General features: G+C 38.9%; 3 protein-coding genes across 5 annotated transcripts; 2 read left to right on the top strand and 1 right to left on the bottom strand.

Moving 5' to 3' along the window:
- Window positions 1-965: 965 nt before the first annotated feature.
- Window positions 966-4,445, top strand: LOC128159010 (uncharacterized). 3 transcript variants are annotated; one of them, XM_052822038.1, is made up of 3 exons: window positions 966-1,132; window positions 1,503-1,644; window positions 2,806-4,445. In XM_052822038.1, exon 3 carries the CDS (start codon window positions 2,839-2,841, stop codon window positions 4,018-4,020), a length of 1,182 nt encoding a protein of 393 aa, XP_052677998.1. In that variant the 5' UTR covers window positions 966-1,132; window positions 1,503-1,644; window positions 2,806-2,838; the 3' UTR covers window positions 4,021-4,445. The 3 variants fall into 3 exon arrangements, with proteins under 3 accessions (XP_052677998.1, XP_052677997.1, XP_052677999.1); XM_052822037.1 differs by having other exon boundaries at window positions 966-1,137; XM_052822039.1 differs by lacking the exon at window positions 966-1,132 and having other exon boundaries at window positions 1,207-1,644.
- Window positions 4,446-5,060: 615 nt separating this feature from the next.
- Window positions 5,061-11,692, top strand: LOC128159011 (N-acylglucosamine 2-epimerase-like). Its single transcript, XM_052822040.1, is given in 13 exon segments — window positions 5,061-6,111; window positions 6,204-6,338; window positions 6,340-6,461; window positions 7,037-7,089; window positions 9,257-9,458; window positions 9,550-9,625; window positions 9,938-10,013; window positions 10,100-10,269; window positions 10,366-10,584; window positions 10,698-10,779; window positions 10,880-11,187; window positions 11,279-11,366; window positions 11,510-11,692. Coding segments are annotated over 13 exon segments (2,004 nt in total). The 5' UTR covers window positions 5,061-5,712; the 3' UTR covers window positions 11,584-11,692.
- LOC128159009 (uncharacterized) lies at window positions 11,580-21,619 on the bottom strand. The gene is made up of 16 exons (XM_052822036.1): window positions 21,528-21,619; window positions 20,602-20,807; window positions 20,170-20,403; window positions 19,649-19,723; window positions 19,328-19,411; window positions 18,895-18,960; window positions 17,583-18,350; window positions 16,734-17,213; window positions 16,039-16,575; window positions 15,321-15,806; window positions 14,698-15,129; window positions 14,005-14,541; window positions 13,484-13,549; window positions 13,021-13,264; window positions 12,587-12,808; window positions 11,580-12,293 (listed from the first exon to the last, which is right to left on the bottom strand). Exons 2-16 carry the CDS (start codon window positions 20,797-20,799, stop codon window positions 12,049-12,051), a joined length of 4,674 nt encoding a protein of 1,557 aa, XP_052677996.1. The 5' UTR covers window positions 20,800-20,807; window positions 21,528-21,619; the 3' UTR covers window positions 11,580-12,048.
- Between the last annotated feature and the right edge of the window lie 928 nt (window positions 21,620-22,547).

Raw genomic sequence — 22,547 nt, 5'->3', positions numbered from 1 at the left:
TTGCTGTTGTTTTTTTTGTGGTAAGCGAGATTCCTCCGAAACCGCTGCATGGAATGTAGTAAGACTTTGTAGGCATTTTGGACACCGTGTAGATGTGCATATCACCAGGAAATTCTGATTACGTTATTTTTTATTGAGAAATTACGGATTTTAGTTGTTAAAGGCAAAGGAATAGATGTACATATTTACAAGAAGGTGTTATTTGATGATCTATTTTGTGAGTTATGCCCTTTTAATATCAAATTATTTTGTGTTTTTAAATCATACGCTTGCCATTCATTTTGTGAATCGTTGTCAAGTAATGGGGGAGCGTGGGGTATGTGAGTTTGCTCATTTTTTACTTTTTCTCTCGCAAGAAACATGGCATGATAGAGGGTTCAGCCCCCCCCCCCCCCCCCCACTTTTTCCCGCAAGAAAGATTATTGTTCCTAAATTTACCTTGAAAGATTGAGAAGTTGGATTCAGAAGCACACTAGCCCCCCCCCCCCCCCCCCCGGATTAGGAATTTCAAGATTTTGGAGAAAAAAAAATTGGGTAAGTAATTTTTTTTCTTATGGAAGGATATGTATACTCCCCCCCCCCCCCCCCCCCCCCCCCCGGATTAGGATTTCCCTGATTTTGGGAATTACTTTTTTCTCAATTTTTTTGAGGATTAGTCTAGCCCCCCCCCCCCCACTTTCAATTTGCTTCCGACGCCAGTGCCACCCTAGCCTCTGCTGCAGTCCATTTTAAAAGATTATTTTTACCCCCTGTATCAGCTACTTTACAGGTGCATTCTATTGTGGTTCGACAACAGCAATGAGATCCTCCCCCAACACACACACACAGAGAATAGTGAAATGCGGACCACAGTTTTTCTATACAAAATGAACAAATTAAAACATCTGCACGTTGAGCGTGCGGGGTATCGCAGCTACAGGGTTACATGTTTGGGCGATAATTTGATTTTTATTATTGTGGCGAAGTGTCTTATCATACACATTGGGTGCTAAATGGTGTATCGGACACTTTAAATATTTGCCGAACATCCCGGTCTGCATTGCTGGGATTTTAGGTTAAGTGATTTTCATTCTACATAATACCAAGGATCGAAAATGTTTGAATTTCCGTTAAGACAGCGGCTTGCCTTATGGTAAGGTAATGTGTTGTTTTCGATTGATAGGTAGGATTTGCTTTGTATCGATTTACGAGAAACCTGGTATTGATTTCATTTGTTGGAATTCATTGTTTTTTGCCAACATAATTTTTTTTTAAGGAAAGTTTTTTTTTCTACAACCGATTATGAATTGAAATCGAGCATGTAAGTCCTTTATGACATTTATAATTCAGAGGTGAAACTAGTTTTAAAAAAATCAAAGACCGTTTGTAATTTGTTCCAGGGTCTAAATATACATACATAATTCCAATACATGTAAGTAAACAAACATTACTCGACGATTGCCGCGCTAACACTGGGCTGGTGCTGGTATTCGGACCAGCCCTGAAAGTATCAATATTTACAGGTGGGAGGATTACAATAGCGCTGATCTGTGTGGGTAACTAGACACCCTTATCACGGCTATCTCCTCCCAGTCAAATCACGGAGAGGGGATGCCGCCGCCAGGGTACCGGAAATAGACCGTGTGGGGTAGGCGGAGAATCCAGGTAGGATCTGATGTAATTTTTTTCACCTTAACCTTCGAAATGTGTCGTCTTAACATTCTTTCTATCTATCTTTTTTTTTTAAATACCGGTATTTGGCAAATTGTTCACTAATATATTTGCTCTAAAATGTAGATAAACGTTTTGAGATTGAGATTTTCGTACACATTTTAGTGGATATACTAATGTATTTGATAAAAGTACGGGGTCTGATATAGACGAACTGTATTTTTGTTATCTATAATTTTTATTGAACGACTTTTAAATGACAATAAAATTGTAAATTCTTATCCATGCAAGGATTACAAACTTATTTCCCGTAATCTTCAGAAATAGAGTTCCTTCAACTTATCCGTATCTGTTACAGAAGAGATAGTGATTTTAAATGAAATTTTGATCTTCATACTTATGTCCTTTAAATTTTTAATTACCAAATTTTTATGGAATACTATTGTATACTCATCTAAGAACTACCACTTGTTACAGCTTTTAAAATCTCTATAGTTTAAATTTGACACAACGTTCCGCCAAGATGCTTATTTATGATTTTGTACATACATTATGTAACTGAATTGTCCGGCACAGGTAACCTTAATACTTTAATGTAAGTATGAATATGAGATTGTAATGTGAACATTGTAAAGTTCTCGTCCCATTGTTGTTTGAACACTGTCAACAAATATTTACTTGAAATTAAGAGCCACAGATTTGAGCAAACATCCACAAACGGTTCCAAACCTCCTTTTAATTTGTTTTTGAATGTGATGAATGCGGGGTAGATCTGCCAATGCTTGTTGGGGGTTAGTCCTTGACAAATGATCAAAGGGGCTGATAGTTGCCAGTGTCCCTGGCGACAGGCTGATAAAACGGATATTAAAAATAAAATACTGTATCACCGTGAAGATCTACAGTGCTGACAAAACCCCAACACACACCGGTGGACGACGAACATCTCACGGTGTTAAAGTTCCCGCGCACAATAAACAGGCGATGTGACAGATCGCACGAACAGATACAACTGTTAATTAATGAGACAACACTAAAACAATACACAAAAGTGTTAAGCGTCGCCATGTGATCTAGGAGAAAAAAATTTTCTGCGTTAAGAAGACTTGAGAATGAGTTGATTTATTTTCTGATGATTTATATGAAATCTTTTTACAGATGTGAGATGACGTAAACAAGAAGGAAGTGACGATGGAAGTGAGAGTTTTGCGACATAACTTTCTGCCGTCGCTCTACCGTCAGACGACAGAAAAAATTCCGCTTACACGGTTGCGGCGGGAAATCGACTTAACGATGAAGAAGGTCCTTCAAACCGAGATTCCTATCTCGTCGGAGGCCAAAGAACTGTTTGACCAGTGCATGGCTCATCTACTTCCGTTTCTCAAGACCAATCAGTACAATTTAGACTGTTCAGAGCCCCCTATATACGCCGGGGATGTGACCCCCTGGACCCCGTACAAGAAGAACTGTCCGTGCTATCTGATTCAGATGAAGGTTGGCAAACTACGAGGGACGTATGTGGAGCCCGGCTATGTAGTGTTTCCGCTATCAGTAAAGACGGATAAAAAGGTCGTCAAGGTGTACAAACTGGACCTACGGTCGGACGACAAAAACCATCTAAGTCCAAAGAAAATGTACAAAGCAGTTCTTTACGTGTTTGATGCCGCCATTATGAAACTGAAGAAAGCTCTTGCCAAAAGCAGAAGCACACTGACTACCGCGAGCACCACGGCGACGGTTAAATCCAGGACAGTGGCGACAGACAAACCAGCAATCATACCGAACGTGCGCATACGGTTCAATGGTCAAGACCTGTGCTTGGTGATGTCACTTCCGGGAGGTCACGAGGTGGAGTTAATTCCAACCATTACGTTATCTCCTGAAGGACCGTTCCTTGTCGCTAAGCCGTATGATCACGATGAAAATCCGTCCTCAGACATGCTATGGCGTCTGAATTACTCCCCAAACGAGGAACACATACTAAACGCTATCACTAATGGTGATCGTGAACAGAGAATTAACGCGGCCAAAATCTTGACATTCATGTGCCAAAAGGAATGGAAACTGAATCATGTGACAGCTTACCAAGTGAAAAACATACTCATGCACGAAATAGACTACCAAATTGACCATACTCCAAGATGGCAGCGGTTGACCCCCGAAGAATGCATGCATTTAATACTTTTGAAAATGTTGGAATTCACGAGAGATAAATTCTTGCCACATTTTTTCGAGGAGGACCTTAATCTTTGGGGACATTTATCTGAAAAGCAGTTTCGGTTCATGCGCAACGAATTGGAACAACTCACACGAGATGATGACGAGATGTTGAAAGTCATCACTCGAATAAGAGTTGATAAAATAGATTATTGAATGCATGTGATCGAAACCAAAATGCCTATTATGAATATTATGTTCTGGAACATCATAAACGGATACATTTATTTATGTAAAAAACTTGAATAATATGCATTGTATTGAAATAATAAGTAGTTTATCTAAACTATATAATTCGATAGATTCATTCTGTACGGAATTTTTACTGAAACCAACAGTATATTCTAAAGGCAAACAGATGCGAGTTAATATGTGTATAGCAGTTTGCATACTTGGTTCGATGGCAACATGCATTTTTTCCGGGCCCTCGGACTGAACTATTGCCTTTTGCATACCTGCAACGGGTAACAGTTTGGTATGAGGAGCCGACAAAACTCATGATGGTCTCTGACAAAACCTGCACAAACAGTGCGCATGTTATTTATACCATTTACTGTTTTGTTAATAAATAAGAAAATCTTCGAGTACTGACAACCATTTTTTTTCAAAACATAATGCAGATGTTGTTTGGATGACCACCTAATTACCGGCCATTGTCACTGATACGACAATACTGTGGTTTCATTAATATTCAAGGGTATCAATTTTCGTGGATAAAGTGAAATTCACAGTTTCAAGGATATGTAAATTCGTGGCCAATGACCCTATCAATACAAAATATTAGTAGAAATTGCAGTTAAATGAATATTTAATTTCAAGGAAATCAACGAAAATTGGTATTCAACGAATATTTATGAAACCACAGAATATAATAATATAATATATAGATATTATATTACAACTAATAATTTGGCAGTTTAATTTACGTGCAGCCGTATTATTATTAAAATCCAATTAATACAATATGTATCCCCTTATTAACCAAGAATTAATCTTTTTGCAAAAAAAACCCAAATATTCTTAAAGGTGTGCCCTCACACAATAATGGGTAGCCAATGACAACTATGCAGATAACTGTAGATTGATGTCTGTACAAACGTGACAACACAAATCAAATATTTTTAATCATCATATCACCACAGAATTTAACGAAGTGTTATTGATAATGCTAAAATAAAATGTGGTTGCCGTAACATAGTTTTTTGTCTTCAAACGTCAAATTTACATTAAGTTTCCCCTTTTTGGGGTCACATTCCACTATTATACCCCCGTAAGTACATGTGTACATCAATTTTTAAAATGTATGCCTACTATTAGAATACCATAAACGGAAAGAACAAAAAAACTCGATAGCAATTTGTTCAAAACGTCTTTGAAGGCTTAATCAGTAAGGCATAAAAAAAACAATGTTTGCCAGTATTAAGACGAAAGCAGATTTTGCAGAGTACAGGGTATTGACGGGGCTATATCTTTATGTCCCCTCTTGATTGATTTTCACGTAGCTTGAAAATTTGTTGAAGTATCCTCATTCTATTGATTTGCCAAACTTGATTTAATCTGAGCCGGCGGATGTTTTTTTCTATATACATAAAGTTTGTTCTTGATCTACAAAGAATAATTGCGGCTTGTGTATCTAAACAGGTGTAATGAATTTACGGCGTTGAGTTGAATTTGAGTAGTCTTCCCTTGACACCATTCGAAAGAACAGTCCGTCTGCACCTGCGGAATTTGCTGTTTTAATCGGTGAACAGATAACAAAAACAGCTGGTGTCTTCCGAACATATAAAATGGTACATGCTCCAAGATTAGGCAATTCTTTGACCTATCTGAACACAGAACCACGCTATCATGTTACTCCTGGCCTTTGTGGTCGGCTTCGCTGCTGTTTCTGCAGAACCAAGCCAAATTTGTAGAGAAGCGTTTTACAAATCTGGATTGTCCACCAACTATAACGAGACGATCGCCCACGCTGTCCACTCCATGTCGGTGGAGGGGCTGAGGCTGTTTGATCCGATGGCGTCCGAGCAGAACAAGATTCCGACCGTCAACCAGGACTTGTCCCAGGACCAGAAGGTACTGAACTACGCTCCACATTTCCACACCTCCACTGACTTTGCCACATCCACCATGAACATGATCGACAAAATCCTATCCACCGTGGGGAACTCCAAAGACGGACTCGGTCCACACTGGTCCTCGGTGGAGAGAATAGCTCACGTTTTCCACATGTGGGATTTGTGGCAGAAGGTTAGTATTCGTCGCTGAAGTTTACTAGGGTTACTTCACATTTTCCTCATTTAATTGTTTCACTATCTTAATCGCTGTCTGATTGCCCGTAGATTTACGAGACCTCCTGGCAAGAGGTTTTAGCGAGTCCCCCCGAGGCTCCGACATGCGTGTGTCTAAGGGACACTAGGGCTAATGGGATAAAAGCGGCGGTAGAGTGGGTGGCCAATCACTACGAGACCGGTACCCCCGATCACCCTCCTGAACCGACCTATCCCGAAACTGACCGATGCCCAGGCCTGGTCCGTGTGGAAGGATCGTCTCTTGCACTACTACACGCCGGCGGCGCTCCATGACGCCGCGGTCTATCTGTACTGTGTAACGCACCACTAAGTAACCACACAGCCAAGAGCCACACAGTACACCTCTGTTATAAACCCTAACTTACCTTCACGAAATAAATCTTATAGAACCAATGACGTAAGAGTTCGTTTCTGATTTTTCAAAGAAACTGATTCGAACAGTTTCCTCCAATTTGCAGTTTCTTGCCAATTTCGGAACCATATATTGACGTGGTTTTCTAGCACACCAGAAAGACTATCAGGGTAGCTGAATGAGTACACAACAGATGTCTGTCCTTCCGCCCTCACCCCCACAACCTCCGTGTGTTGGACATCCTGCGAGTTTCCCGCGCTTTTGAGACTGTCCGAATCAAACCAATAAACAACGGGGTATCCGATTAGATACCCAAATACAGACGTAAGGTTAATGTCGTCTGCTAATGTCATATCCCATGATTCCTCTGTCATTATATAAAAACACATGGAAATAACTTTGTCGGTAGCTTCACTCTTGTCTAACACTTCCGCTTTTTTTCTATTGGATGAAATATCTACAAATTTTATAGAATCTGTATGTTCAGAATGCGTTCTCCTGAATAAGTCAGGGTTTACTATGAGATAATCCATTCCTACTTGTACAGCTTTGATCTTGCTCTCTGTAAGTTGATTGTTGTTTAGGTCTTTGACAAGGTTAGTTAGGGACTGCAAAGAACTCACTCCAAAATCTAACAAATACGATTGTTTTAGTCCTATGTCAACAAATTGAATGTTGTTTTTTATTTCGCTAGTTCTCTGTTTTAACTTGGATCCCAGATGATGAATAACCAAATTCTTCCACTGGTCATCCATGGTGCGGAACCTACGTAAAATATGTTTCTGTTAGTCTCTGCAAAGGTTTTAATTTTGTTATTATCTCATACACATGTTAAAATATAAACAGTTTTTATTATCTTTTTGTTCGACTCATCAACATTTCGATCAATATACATTAATACAACATTTCCCTGATATATACCTGTACTCACGCCATTTCCATAGATAGAGCCGTTGTTACTGCTCCGCGCTTCCGTAGATTTTCTATTGTCGCTTTTCGACTACCGCAGAAGAATAAAGTCACCAAAATTTCCCAACGCTCTCGATAAGATTAGATGACTCTAATTCTATATGGTTTATGCAGGAAACACCTGGGACATAACCAATACTACAGCTCCAGAAACTGGGGGGATACAGGAGCAACTCCACTTACTTTGCGCTTGGTTTGTTAATCTACAGAATCCCAGAACGGACTTCCCTTTATTATAAATGAAAGTATGAGCAACCCAAACAAAAAATATGATTTTTGAGAAGATTTCTGTAAGTATAATCGAGTTCTTTACGAAAATTAAGGTTATTTAAAAGAATCAATTTTTTATTCATGTATATTTTTTTTATTCTCAATAATCTTTTTTTTGTGAGGGACACTATATAAGACGTGGCTGATTATTATAACAGAACCAAGTGTGATTCCCTCTATTTCTTACGTAAACTTATCGTTAAATAATAATCCATCGCTCTGAAACCAATTTTCTGAAATCTACACGCCCCGTTTATAGATTGGTCGAAACCTACAGCGATTGAAACTGACAGGACTGAAATCGACACGCCCCGTTTATTGATTGGTCGAAACCTACAGCGACTGAAACTGACAGAACTGAAATATATACGCCCCGTTTATCGATTGGTCGAAACCTCTAGCGACGTAAGAAAAATCACGGACTGCACGAAATAATCATATTGATGTCAGCTAGACTCAAATTCCAACGCACAGGAGACGATTTGGCTGTTCTTTTAGCTAACGTACTGATGCACACTAATTTACTTAATTTTACCCACTTTTTACAATCAATTTATTAATTTGTTGAAAGAAAGATGTAAATATAAACAATAAAACGCTATCTTTGATAATACATGCGTATAAAGGTAGCTAACGCGGATTATGTATTTTTTCTGCAATGTCGCCACCTTAATATGCCGCATGAATCACCAAAGAAAGCAATTCATTGTTTAAATATTTACATCCACTTAGTATGATTAATTTCTTATGCTTACCTTCATTAACCGCCTGAATCACCAAAGAAAGCATTTTATTTTTAAATAAATAATTAAGCCCACAGACTTCAATGTAAAATTCAAGATTGGACAATACCAAATACATGTAGTAATTGAAAATTCCTCTGGTGGAGCATTTTTGATAACAAATTGATACCATTATTGAAAATATGGACGGCATTGACTTCGAGTCTAATCTTTTTTATATACAATGAGGGTATCCACGGCAAAATATCGCATGTTTGATCCATACGTTACATAGATTGAAGAGCCAGTACACATTTGATCTCTTGATTTACGTCACACATTATATAAAGAATATATCATAATAATTATATAAAAGATTGAATAATCCTACATTTGAGTAATGGTAAAAAAGTAGGATCATCTGCATTGAAATAAATATTTATCATCATTCTTTTAGGTATAATATGTGAAAGTTTTATACCTGAATGAATCGTTGAAACAATCATGTATTAATTCTACCCTAACCCATTCTCAACCCCGCGCCGAATACCATCCCTACCCCCTCCCCCCCCCCCCCCCCCCCCCAAAAAAAAAAAAAAACAAAACAAAAAAACCCCACACATTTATTGATGATATGGTCTTTTTGGAGATCCTCCTACTCTAGTTCACATGGTTTTATATCTCACTGTCCAGAGTATGACAGCCAATCGACTCTCTGTTTGTTGTCAGAGATAAACAACACTTGAAAATTTGTAGAATTAATTGACAAGATTATACCGACATCTCAACGAGATTACCTGTGGCAGCACGGGATCTCCTACACCTGGATTACCTGACGCTGTACGGGAACGCTCCACGACCGTGTGACAGAATGAGCGAGAGTCGCCTCCAGGAATTCTACGACAGCATCAGGGCGGACCTGGACAGGACCGTGAAGTTCTGGAGGCAGCACTCCAGGGACCCGGAATGTGGGTACGGGGCAGGGCCTTTGGGAGGGGGAGTATTGGGTTTTTTTTATTCTAGTGTTCAAAATACCATTTTGTTTGTTGAATGTTTATTGCAGTGGTTTTTTCAACTGTCTCAGCAAAGATGGAAAAGTGTATGATGAAATAAAGCACGTTTGGTTGCAAGCAAGACAGGTACGAGATTGCTACCACCAATAGGGCACAAACGCAGTTAATGGCTATCTTCAAGTGTTTTTATCACCAAATAATGTTCGTTGTACTATGAGCATTAGGAGCCATTGTTCTTTTTTTAAATTCATATACTAGTACCGTAAAGCGATATTGCTGAAAAAATTTGACGATTCTAAGATATTTGGTATAATTTCCATTGAATATAATTATTTGCAATTTCCATAATAACGATCTGGTTTTAATTCATAATCACCAAAAGTATAACCTTACCAATATAACCTATATTTCTAATCGTTTCTATTGTATTTTATTAAGGTTTGGATGTATGCTCGTTTGTACAATGATGTCGAAAGATTCAGAGACGAGGACTTGCTCCAAGAAGCCGTCAGAGGTGAGAAATGCCAGCATTTGAATCGTTATTGGTGATCTACGATAAGCCGTCATCTGGCTTACGAGATAATATTTTGTTCGTTGCAGGAGCTGAGTTTTTGATGCAGAACGTCAGGGATCCCAACACGTACAAATGTTCCTTGGTGGTCACAAGAGATGGGAAGGCAATCAAAATTCAGAGAAGTCTTTTCTCCGAGTGCTTCTATCTGATGGCAATGTCGGAAGTAGGAAGAGCGACGGGAGTCGAGAAATATAAGGTACGCTAACAGCACTTGTTCTTGTTTAAAGGAAATGTAAATGACATTCAAAAATACAATACAATACAATTTCTGGTTGTTGTCTGTTCTTGGTAGAAAGAGGCCATAACGATGATGGAGAAAATAACTGGTTGGATACAGTCGCATGGAGAGGGTCTGGGTATCGACAAGTTGCCAGGACACCGACCAATCAGCTCGCTGGCCATCCCTATGATGACCCTCTGTGTCATCGAACAGCTGAAGACCATTGACCCTAGCCTCAACTACGACGATCTGACAGACTGGGCCATCAAAGACGCCATGAAGCACGTCCAGGTGAAATGCATAATGGGACTTACAAACTATTCATTCAGTGTCAGCTGGGTTTTACTGAATGTTATTTTTGATGGATTTATTTTTGTTATCTCTCGAGCTTATTGGATTTTCAGAGAGAAGGGACGGTGATTCTGGAGACGACCACTAACGATGGCAAGGAGATGGGTGGGAGCGCAGGGCGGCTGATGTTACCAGGTACAGATGTGATCATAGAAAGACCAGCTAAGTGCTTGGTAAAGTACTATCCAGCCGGGAATCTTGGAGATATTAACAAAGCAGTTCTTTATTTCTCCAGGCCACTCGATCGAGGCAGGCTGGTTCCTGTTACGTCACGCCACACGGTCGGGGGACCAGGCGCTGAAGCAGACGGCCATCCAGAGCTTCATGGAGCGACCGTTTGAGTACGGCTGGGACAAGCAACATGGCGGTCTGTACTATTTCCTGGATGTAGACGGATGGAGCCCCGTACAGTTGGAGTGGGACATGAAGCTTTGGTGGGCCCATAACGAGGCTCTGATCGCCTTCCTCATGGCGTACAAGGAAACTAAGGACAAGAGGCATCTAGACAGATTCGCTCAAATATTTGACTACAGCTACTCACATGTAAAAGTCAATTTCTGTTTATAATTTTTTAAAAGGGGGGTTAATATCGATCACATTTTCTTTTGTACAATCCTTTGATGTTTTGTTGCAGTTTGTTGATGAGGAAAATGGGGAGTGGTTTGGATATCTGAGAAAAGATGGTTCTGTCAGCATGGATTTCAAGGGTGGACCATGGAAAGGTAATGGATGCCAACAGAGTCCTGACATTTATTCTTTATGGAATGGCATGCCAAGGTCCCAAGGAACGCCCTTTGTGAGATAATGTGAAGTATGATACATACTTGACATGTTGTTTTTTGAAAATATTTTTGATATTTTTCAGGATGTTTCCATGTCCCCCGATACTTGATGATGTGTGAACAGATGCTCAAGGAACTGTTGGACAAGAAGAACTGACAATATTTGAATTTATTATATCAAACCAACAGATACTGTATAACATGCAATTTGTCATTCAATACACCGTGATGTGATACATACTGTATATAAAATCATAACAATCTCAGGATGAAATCCTATTGCGTTTATGGCAAGTCTCGCAAAATATGTTAAAAATGATGGCAAGTCTAGAAAAATATGTTAAAAATGAATTTAGAAAAAATTAAACACATAGTGAGACACCAATAATTGAATGCGTTTTATATACATGTATATAGAATGAAAAAAGGAAATGGCAAATGACTGAACACTTCAATGGGCAAAACTTTCCTGAGACTTTGGTAATTAAAATACAAATACATCTGTCTGCATAAACAACAACAAATAAAAACTACATGTTCCTCATGTAAAAAAAGAAAAATTCCTGTTCAAAAATTAATTCTTACAATTGCAAGTTTTTACAATGAGTTGTCTATCAGATCCTCATTCAGTACTCTGCATCCTGCGTCGCTTCAGGACGCGGTTATAAACATAGAACTTGATCTGTTTCCATGAGCGGCCCCTGAGTACCGCCCCACACCTGCGCTTCACCTGTAGACAGTCCAGCTTGCCCGGCGTGACCAGGTCGTTGATGAAGGACTGCATGTGTTTCTCCACCGCACACACCTCAGGCTGGGTCCAGGGACACTTATCTGAGCTCTTCTCCTCCCCCTTCTCCTCCCTCCTCTCTGTATCAAAAGTTTTTTGAACAACATTAAATTTCATCCATATAAGAAAAAGAATACATGTATAGGTAAAAAATCTCTTGAGATAGTTTTTATCTTCTCTACAGAAGAGTTCTATTTTGTCGGAAGGTCAAAACTGATGATCTGCTCCTCTCTGTGTTTTGAAATGGTGAAGGCAGAATAACACCATCAGTTGGCAAAGATGTTCACGCTTTCTCTTTTCTTTTAATTCATTTACAATATAGTATAAAACCTTTTCTAAGTTCTCACATATAATATAGCAGTATAAGTTATACCTTGTTTTTTCTTGGTCTGAATTTTGTTGTACACACAGAACTTGATGCCTTTCCAGTCCCGCCTCTTCAGAGCCTCGGGAAACTTCTGCTTGGCAGCCTCGCACTGTTCCTTGCCAGGAACCCTGAGATCCTCGATGTGGTTACTGAAGAAGCTGTCAATGGCCGCCATCTCCTCATCACTCCAAAGTTTGACACCCTTCCTTGCCACCTTTCTTTTCTTTTCTGAAATAAAAAAAAGAATTACAATTCATCTCCAACATTTTTTTTTTAAAAAAAAATTAAATGTAAAGTTGTCTGATATAACTGTCCAGACTTAAGTCATGGTCAAGATTTAAAGATAAAATTTTTAGCTCAAATTGTGACCAGATCTTTTGAATAAAACTAGAAAGGGAACATTTTTTGGTGTAAGTAGGGGATATAAATATGGGACTAACCCTTTGTGGGGCCCTCTTTGGTTGATGCCGTGTCCTGTTGTGTAGCCACATCTTCTGCGGCATTGTCTTGCCCTGCTCTATCATCTGATTGGTCTTCCCTCTGTGAGAGTTTCCGTTTCTGGAGTCGCCGGTGTTTGGCTCGCTGTAATCGTCGGAATTCTGCCCTGTCCCACTCCTCATCTGAGGATTCTGCAATCTCATCTGGCATCTCTCCACTGGCCTCATTCTGTATTAAGTCTTTAACCTAAGGAAAAATTAGTGTCAAGTAAACTATGGCATAGCTTGCTAAAAGCTATCACACATACCAATTCATCTACAATATTCATCAACAACAATTTTTAACAACAAAATTGGAATGCCACATGAAAGTGATTCTATAATAAAGTAACTATTTTAATCAAAGTTCAAATGATACATGAAAAATGTGGATGAATGCAACGGAGCAGTTTATAATAAGTCTTACTTTTCTGCTGGCTGATCTTGGAGGGAGTAGTTTTGACTTCTGACTTCCTTCTTTATTAAAAAGACCCTGTGTGGTAAAGATCGTTCTAGTATTTTCAAATGGTTGAAACAATAGAGGTCAGAACTCTGTACATATGTATTGAACACTTTCACTCAAATTTTAGGACAAGGTTTTTTTGTTAAAAATGAGAAAATTGAAAATTACATGTTCGTTAACACCCATTCTTAGGAATTTTGAAGAAAAATTATTGAATATTTTAGTCAATTGTCAAATACATGTACATGTACAAACAGTAGAATATAAGACTAATTTTACCTACGTTTGTGAAAAAGGATTATACTTATTCCATTATTTTTAATATTAGATTTCTCTTTTGTATAGATGTAGACAAAATCTAATTGCTGTCATTTTTATATGTATCGGTACTGTAGTGCCAGAATACTTCAGTTAATCCAGTATGCTATAGAGTTTCAGGATATTTCTGTTATTCTATCATTTCCACTATCTCGTTTATAACTCACCTGAGTACTCTCTGTAATAGCTGGTTCATTGTGATGGCTCTCCATGTGTTTTTTGAGACCCCTTGTGGAGAACAGCCCAAGACACACTTCACAGTGTGTATACTTCCCATGGTCACCGAATCTCTGTCGATGCAGCGACACCGGGATCATGAAACCGCTGCCCAGGTGGGAGATTCGTTTGTTGTGTTTGTAGTTTCCCCTCCTTAGCAAGACAAGGAACAACCGCCGCCGCTCCGGAGATTTCTTGGGATGACGCAGAGCCTCCTGTACCTCCCGCTGATCCGAGTGGGCCAATGTCAAGTGGACAGCCATTCGTACCAACAACTTCTGGCAGTACAGGCAACACTGGCTTTTGCTGACCTTCATCTTCTCCATGTTTTTGAATTGATCAAAATTTATTGCACTATCAGACTTGATATGGAACTTTGCAGGACTAGTGTTTTTTCTCCGTCCTTTATCAGAGGAATTTCCCGCTTCTTCAGCCTTTGCTGCTGCTTTACAGAAGCAGTTGTGCCTGCTGTCAACTGCAGATTTCCTCTGAATATACAAAATGTAGTAAGTTATCTACACATGTATTCCCATATTTGACTAAAAACAAATACTAGTACCTTTACTGAATACATAGAACATACATAATCACATTAAGATATTGGAAACATTTTACCAGTAACTGCACTGCAACATGTAACATACCAGGGTCTCCTCCTCAATATCCTCAAAAGTCTGTCGGGAGTTCTTGCAGAAGTACTTGTGCATGTGGTTGACTTTCTTGATGAACAGATAACAGTTGAAGCAGAAGTTGTAGTCCTTGAGGGTGGCTGCCCGATGGATTCGCCTTAGGGGGATCAAATCCCCCACCCCCGCCTGCATCACTCGGTCATTGTGTTCCCTGTTCCCCCTCTTAATTAGGTCGGCCCACAGCTTTTTCCCTGCCTCAAACTCTATGGGCATCCTGATGGCCTCCTGTACGTCTCCCTCTGTGGCGTGTCGGAGCTGTAAGTGTTTGATCATGTTGATGCTGGACTTCTGACAGTACGGACAGAACGACTGGACGGTGGACAATAAAATGGAAATGTCTGCACTGTATTTCATGGAGGATAGTACTTCCTTGCTGCCTCTTTTAACCTAAGAGGAAAAAATCTCCAATAATCAACATGCAAAAACCAAAGAAACCAGGAGATAAAGGGATCAGTGTAAAATGAAAGCACATCCATGTAGCAGTCAATCCCCGCAACACTAAAAGTCACTTAAAAATAATACTGAGTTAATGCTGTAAGTGTAATAATGGTTTTATGCATGTAACCAACTCAACATACTGTTATAATGGTAGGCTGCACTTCTGCCTGCCTTTCATTTGATGTTTCCCTTCCAATGCACTCAAATTCTGGTCTGTCTCCATCCTGTTCAACTGGCTGTGAGACAGAACATCTTTTCCCCTCCATCTCACATCCAACAGCTGACTGATCACCTTGGCTACTCTTGCATGCTCCTTCTGTGTTGCTTGCTTCCTCCGTGTTGCTGGGTTCCATTTTGTTGCTTTGTTCCTCTCCATTGCATGCTTCCTGTCTGTTTTCAGCCCTCTCTTCTCTCTCCAGGTTTGGATGATCTGCTTCAGAAGTTGAGTTCTCTGTCATCCCCTGGTTGTCAATATCCTGTGGGTGAGGGTTGATTTCACTGCTTCCTTCAGTGACATTGTCCATTCCTCTGATTCTTCTCGTCTCAATGCCTCCATCCTTCTCCCCAAGGCTTGGCCCTCTGCTAGGTTGTCCCAATCTGTCACCCTCTTCATTTGTTTTTGTTTCCTACGAAGAGCCAGCACATATTTGCATATACAGGTGTATGGAAGTGAAACAAATATTAACTTTGTGCAATTCCTAAACAGCATCAATACTGTAATTACATGTATGTTGAACTAAAATGAATCAAGAAAAAGTCTGGGGTCATCAAAATATAGGAATTTCCCTTTAAAATTCACAGGTCGAAGGGCAAATACTTAAATGACTATCAGTATATAAAGGTGAGAATCTTGTTTACCTGAGGTGTTTTTTGCTCCGACATTCGATGTCTTTTCATGTGGGCCCACATATTACCACTATGTACTCGAGCAAAACACAGAGAGCAATATGAAAAGAGGTTCTCTTCCGTAGTCTGGTCTGGCTCTTCCTGGAGTTTCCTTGGAGGTATCAATGTCCCCTGCCCTCGCTGTAGGACTCTCTTGTTGTGTTCATTGTTGCCTTTTAATATCAACATGGAGAAGATGTCTCTTCTTTCTCTGGACCGTTTGGGATACTTCATAGCTTTTTGAACCTCTTCCTTCGCCCCATGCTTCTCCACATAGTGCTTGGACATCTTGTATTGAGGAGTTTGACAGTACACACAACAGTTGACCTTGCGATATTTCTTTTTTCCATCTGATCTCTTCTGCCATTGAATTCCAGTACCTGAGTCGCCCTTCTTGGTCGGTCCATCAGTTCCATTTGTGTTGTCTACTTGGTTAGAAGGGGATCCATCTTTAGAATTCTCTGTGTCTGCAGATCTGACTAACATACACTCACAAGTTTTTTTCTTGGCCTACAATAAATATTCACATCACAATGAGAAATGGAGCCAAACAGCAAAACCCATACATGAATCAGTTTGAAAAAATATTTGAAATATCTATCTTTAACTGATTACAGAATCACGAATATTAAGATGATTTTAAAGAAAAAAAGACTGTTTTTTTTTACCTGAAGGAGCAGTTGTTTCTGACATCTTCTGATATGAGACTGCAGACACCAAAATAGTCCGTAGCAGCTGTCACAAACATCCAGCAGACTGGGGTCCTTGCTCTGATTGGCTTGCACGTAGCCAATCACCAGCTCCCCGGACCCTGCCTCCAGCACAGACTTATTGTGGAAGAAATGGCAAGTGTTCCTCAGTTTCGTCCACCCTGTCTTTCTCTCTTGGGAACCAATGGGGTGACCGAGAACTTCCTTCACCATCGGCTCTCTCGAGTGTTTCCTCTCTATGTGTCGTGAGAAGTGGCAGGGGGTGATATGACAATAGGCACAGATTATACCACCATTGTGATGTTTATCCTCTATGACCTTTATCTGTCCATTCTTTGAGATTTGCTTGAGCTTTTCCCGTAAAGTGTTTATCATGTCATCAGTGATGCTCAATAAGTTCCGACGTGGTTCTTCCTCCACATCAGATTTCTCATTTCCCTGTAACAAGTTACACTTCAATGTACTGAATATTGTAACACATTGATATTTTGTTTCAACACAAAGTTACATGGTCTACATATGATATTGCTACATATTGATATTTCATTTCATTACAGAGCTCTATAATTATATAAAATTGTAAAAGTGTTTTTTTAACGCAGGTGGTTAAGTACATGTACGTGTTTTCTATGGTCAAACACTAAGCATGGGTATTAAATACGTGGATGTGTTATTTACCAGTACTAATCTAAAGTTAAATTTTTTTACCATATGAGTAAAGGTATTTTAGGCTTATTGTGTAATTAATGTAATTTCCCCCATGCGTAAATAACCACTATTACTGTAAAAGAAAACAAACCATTCTACCTGCTTATCCATGGTCTCCACACTCTGCCCTCTACAGGACAATTTATGAGTTTCCACAAAATTCTTATCCACAAAGACATAGCACCCTTGACAGAACTGGTCTACTGTCAGACCCTCTGTAGTGAGGGGGCGCCTCAGAGGGATCAGGGTCCCCTTGCCTGCCTCAATAATTTTGTCATTGTGTCGACACAGACCCTTGTCAAAGATGGCCTGTAATCTTTTTTTCCTGAGCTTTGTGTTTATACCGTACTTTTTCATCTCTACAACCTCTCTCTCCTTTGGGTGTTTGCACTGTAGATGGAGAGTCAGCTGGAACACCTTTCTGCCACAAAACAGACACCAGGTCTTTCTTTCATGCCTGGTTAATGTTTTGCGCACAAGAATGGAGATCTTTCCACTGTATGGCAGCAATTCTATGGCAGGGGATGCCTTTGATCGTCTCTTAGGTAGTTTCTCCATGTTGTACTCTGGAGGTTGCTCAGGGCCGCTTTCCTCCAGTTCTCCATCTTCTTCCCAAGGATCTTCACTGTGCTGCTGGCCCAGAACATCAGAGGAATCGGCTGTCCTTCTACCTTGGTTTGGTCCCATACCCTTCTCAGAACTGTGGTGTTCCTTGCTAGGGTTATCCTCTATCTCATCCACATCATGGTCCCCCAGAGAGGACTCTGACATTTCATCCAACATTTGTGTGGCATTCTCATCCCGTTTACTCTTTCTTTGATCATTTTCTTCATGTTGTATTGTTGTGTTTTGATTCTGATGTTTACTCTATAAATATAAAAATAAAGAAATATTAAGGACCCTCTTTAAACTGCACATTGGGGAACCTAATTTCATAATGTTTTTGTGCAGAATGAGTGATATGCCCATTAATGTAAAATAAATTGAACTGCAACCTAAAATGTGTGATGTAATTTTGTGATCCAAATATTCTTTGAAACATTCTTTAACACTAAAATAAAATAATAGATTTGTTTAATCTGTAAGTTGCATTTGATCCAATTTCGGTTACCAAATACATGTAGTTTCTATTTATTTCAGTAATTCATTTTCTTTTAACATTTATTTTTGGGTGGAGTGACAGTATTTGCTCAGTTTTGCTGACTAAAAACATGAAAAATGTGTTTGATGTATTCCATCTAAGTGACCTTTGACTTAATGACTTAAATTCGTAGAGTCCATTAACTTGTTGCGGTCAATTTGTGAAATGAAGTTTGACTTTATATAATAGCATGAAGATATTGGTTGTGCATCATATTGTAGACCAATGATTGCAAAGCGAAAAACCCTCTAAATCATAAGAAGCATTTACCTGAAATCTTGCTTTTCTGTTTTTGGATGACTTCTCCCTTGAATGCATCAACTTTGCTGTATATACCTATAAATGAGATACATGAATTGCAAAAAAACCAACAGAAGATCAATATATACATGTTTTCATTCCCTAGAAGTACCTTCTCCAAAAAAAAATTAAATTTTATTGTAATATCAATTAGATCCTTTTTTCTTTTAAATTTAGGTGATATAACATGAAAGTGAAAATTTCTATGAGAACTATTTTTTCACTTCATTGTCAATGTGATCATAACTACATGCAATTTCATAGGGATTAAATTTGGTTGATAAATATAGAGTAAACAATGAAATGAACAAAGTTAATTATGGCAATCCATGAGAAATAATTCTGCTTTCACAAAGGTTAATCTGAGTTGTGAGTCTTTTTCACTTGTTTTGATCGACCTGACCTTATTTGACCTGGTTCTCAAGCCTGATGACCTCAGGGACATTTGACGAGATGATACTTCATTGGTTCTCCGATTTCTTGATACCTGTAACAAAAGAACCAGGCACTGAACAGGCAGATTTGGCCCATTTGGTATGATTATTCAAAGACAGCTGTACTCCATTTGTACTGTTTTTGAATCACTGGGATTATTGAATTGAAATATATGTACACTGACTACATTATTATCTTTATTAACCAAATGAAATAAACAACTGATTTGAGACAATTATCCATGACAGATAATCGAGACAAATAAAAGCAAAGAAAGAAGTTATCGTACCTTCTCCTTCTGAGATTCAAGGGATTTTCTTGACACTCTTGGGTAGATTATTCTGTCCTCGCTTTCACAACGAACCTATAATTAAAAAGGTTACTTACATTTTCACTAATGATTAGATAATTTACAGCAAATCAACTGTATGTAATTATACTGCTAGACAGAATAAAGACCCTTTCAGGTTAATTAAAGTCAATTTATTACTAAAGTCAATTTTCTTCTTCTGTGGTTTCATGAATATATTCATTGAACACCAGAACAGTACTGTGGAAATATGTTGTCAAAATCAAATGCTCATCAAGTAAAAAACATGAAAAACAATCTTATTTGTAAGGATTTATCTCGAATCTATGATCCTTGAAATTTGAATATTTTTAAAATCCATAAATCCCAAACATTACCATTATTAATCAAATCACAGTATCTGACACCCTAAAAGAAAACTACTTTTTTAATATATGTGATGACTATAAATCTACATATAAAATTAAGGCTACTGAGACAACTTTGTTTTTCATATTTACCAGTCCACTGCCCGGTTCAGTTTTGACATCTGTCCACTCCAACTCGCTGTCATCCGTCTCATCCCACTCAACTTCAGGATCAATATCCGACTCGTCCCCGGGAACAATACGCCACTGGTCCCCGGGAACAATACCCCACTGGTCCCCGGGATCACTTTCCGACTGGTCACCATCAGATTCTGGCTGGTATTCATCGGAGGATGACAGGAAGTCTCCATCAGAACTCTCCAATGCCTGAACAAAATAATTCCCTCACATATAGATACAATGTAAGGTACCAAGAATGCTATCTAATGATTCTCCTGTTTTCACCTTTTTCAATGTCAGATGTACAGATTAGAGGAATTCTACTATAAATTTTCTTTTTAAAATCTTGTTTATAAAAAAATCCAAGGCTTTTTTTACAAGTTTTACAAGTTTATAACCAGTTACCTCTTCTTCCGATGGTACAATCTGTGGGAGTCTTGGAGAGTTCCTGAGAGAGTATGAGGATTTTCCAGGACTACATGGAACTCCGGTTGGTTCAGCCTCATCTACAACCTCAGACTTAATCCTCCAGGAAACATCATCAATGTCAACATATACTTTTGGACTGCCCTCTACATTCACTGATCTTTTCCTGGGAGGCATGTCATTTACTGCAATCAGAGTAAAATTAAATCCAACTACAAGTACAGCTTGACTTCGTTCTCGAGCATACGTTCTGTCATAATTTGTAATGGTAAAACAATTTTTATTCAACAAGTTTTGTTTTCTATCCCCAAATCAAGTCGATTTCTTTCATTCACAGTTTTGACATTTTTAATATCTGCAATTCTATTTTCAATATAAAAGACCTCAGTGTCATTTCAGTGTTAAATCAAAAATTTATTGCACAAGTGAAATAAACTCCAGATTGATGCAACTTTCTATCCTAATCAACTTATAATAATTAATATAAATAATTTCAGCCCTACGCATTATACATTTCAAACCCATCTGGCACTAGCCTATACAACATGGTACACAAAATACTGCAGTAGAACAATATCTTTTGTAAGCATAACGTTAGACCATGACTATTTATATATCTGTGAAGGGAGATAATCAATTTAAATAGTAAACAAATATAAATATTTGTAATATGTAATAAAACAAATTGCAGTGTTGCTTCTTTATTTCCGCATTTATTCAACAAATATATTTAAATGCTGGATTGAAGGACGTGTGTGTGTGTGTTACACACTTAGAATGAACACGTTCTGTGCATTTTTTGCCTCAAAAAACACTTTATCAAGTATAAAACCATCCCAAACTATAACCTATTCAATGGCCATTGTTAATGACACGAATGTTGTTTCTAATGACTCCATACTTACGACAGAATTTAGCAGGGTTCTATTCTCCGACTGCAAGATCCTCAGTTTTTACGATGGTCCCGCGTGTAGAATTTTTGATACTCGAGCCCGATTCAAATAAAACTGACATGGGTCAAGTTTAGATGTCTTTTCTTGTATCTATTCTTATTATTTTCTTTTGGTAGTGCGCAGCGTTGGAATAACACAAACTAGATAAACTCAAGAGGTTCACATTTATGACAAGCGCTAATTTAGGCGGCGGGATCTACGTGTAGATGATCGAGAGGAAAAGCCCCCCCCCCCCCCGTCCAGAATTTGCACTGGCGGCAGCGTAAAGTAATCAGTAATCATGGTAATAGAGATCGAATCCCCCGTGATAATAGTGGTTACTTTAGGGACACTTAGAGAGATCTCTGTGGATGATTTAAAGCATGTTATTTATGTCTCAAATCAAATAACAGTATTTTGAAATTTCAAAAGACGTAAATAACATGTTATTCCAGGGACATATATACTAAATATATACATGTATGTCCCTGGTTACTCATGTCTCTGATTTCAATCAGTTGACATACTAGCATTAAAGTGGCCCATACCGCCTTAGTTAATGCACTTTTGGTGAAGATCTTGAATGATACCGCACATAGGCGTCGGAAGCAAATTGAAAGTGGGGGGGGGCTAGACTAATCCTCAGAAATATTGAGAAAAAAGTAATTCCAAAAATCATGGAAATCCTAATCCGTGGGGGGGGGGGGGGGGGGGGGGGGGGGGGGGGAGTATACCTATACTTCCCAAAAAAAAAATTACTTACCAAAATTTTTTTTCTAAAATCATGAAATTCCTAATCCGGGGGGGGGGGGGGGGGGGGGGGGGGGGGGGCTAGTATGCTTCTGAATCTAACTTCTCAATCTTTCAAGGTAAATTTAGGAACAATAATCTTTCCTACGACAAAAAGTGGGGGGGCTGAACCCTCTATTATGCTATGTTTGTAATGGTTAGGTATAACTTTGCAAAAAAAGTGGGGGGGCTAAGCCCCCCCTA

The sequence above is a fragment of the Crassostrea angulata genome, chromosome 8 (genome assembly GCF_025612915.1).
Source record: "Crassostrea angulata isolate pt1a10 chromosome 8, ASM2561291v2, whole genome shotgun sequence".
NCBI classification, from domain to species: Eukaryota; Metazoa; Mollusca; class Bivalvia; order Ostreida; family Ostreidae; genus Magallana; species Magallana angulata.
The sequence above is the reverse complement of the archived record's forward strand: the minus strand, read 5'-3'. Positions and strand labels throughout refer to the sequence as shown.

Bases quoted from the DNA above. Each gene is read 5' to 3' on its own strand.
- LOC128159010 (XM_052822038.1), top strand. From the start codon at position 2,839: ATGGAAGTGAGAGTTTTGCGACATAACTTTCTGCCGTCGCTCTACCGT.
- LOC128159009 (XM_052822036.1), bottom strand. From the start codon at position 20,799: ATGCCTCCCAGGAAAAGATCAGTGAATGTAGAGGGCAGTCCAAAAGTA. The intron at 19,724-20,169 runs GTAAATATGAAA...TTTTAATTATAG, and splicing joins CTGAACCGGGCAGTGGACTG to GTTCGTTGTGAAAGCGAGGA. The intron at 15,807-16,038 runs GTAAACAAGATT...GGCTCTTCGTAG, and splicing joins CGGAGCAAAAAACACCTCAG to GAAACAAAAACAAATGAAGA.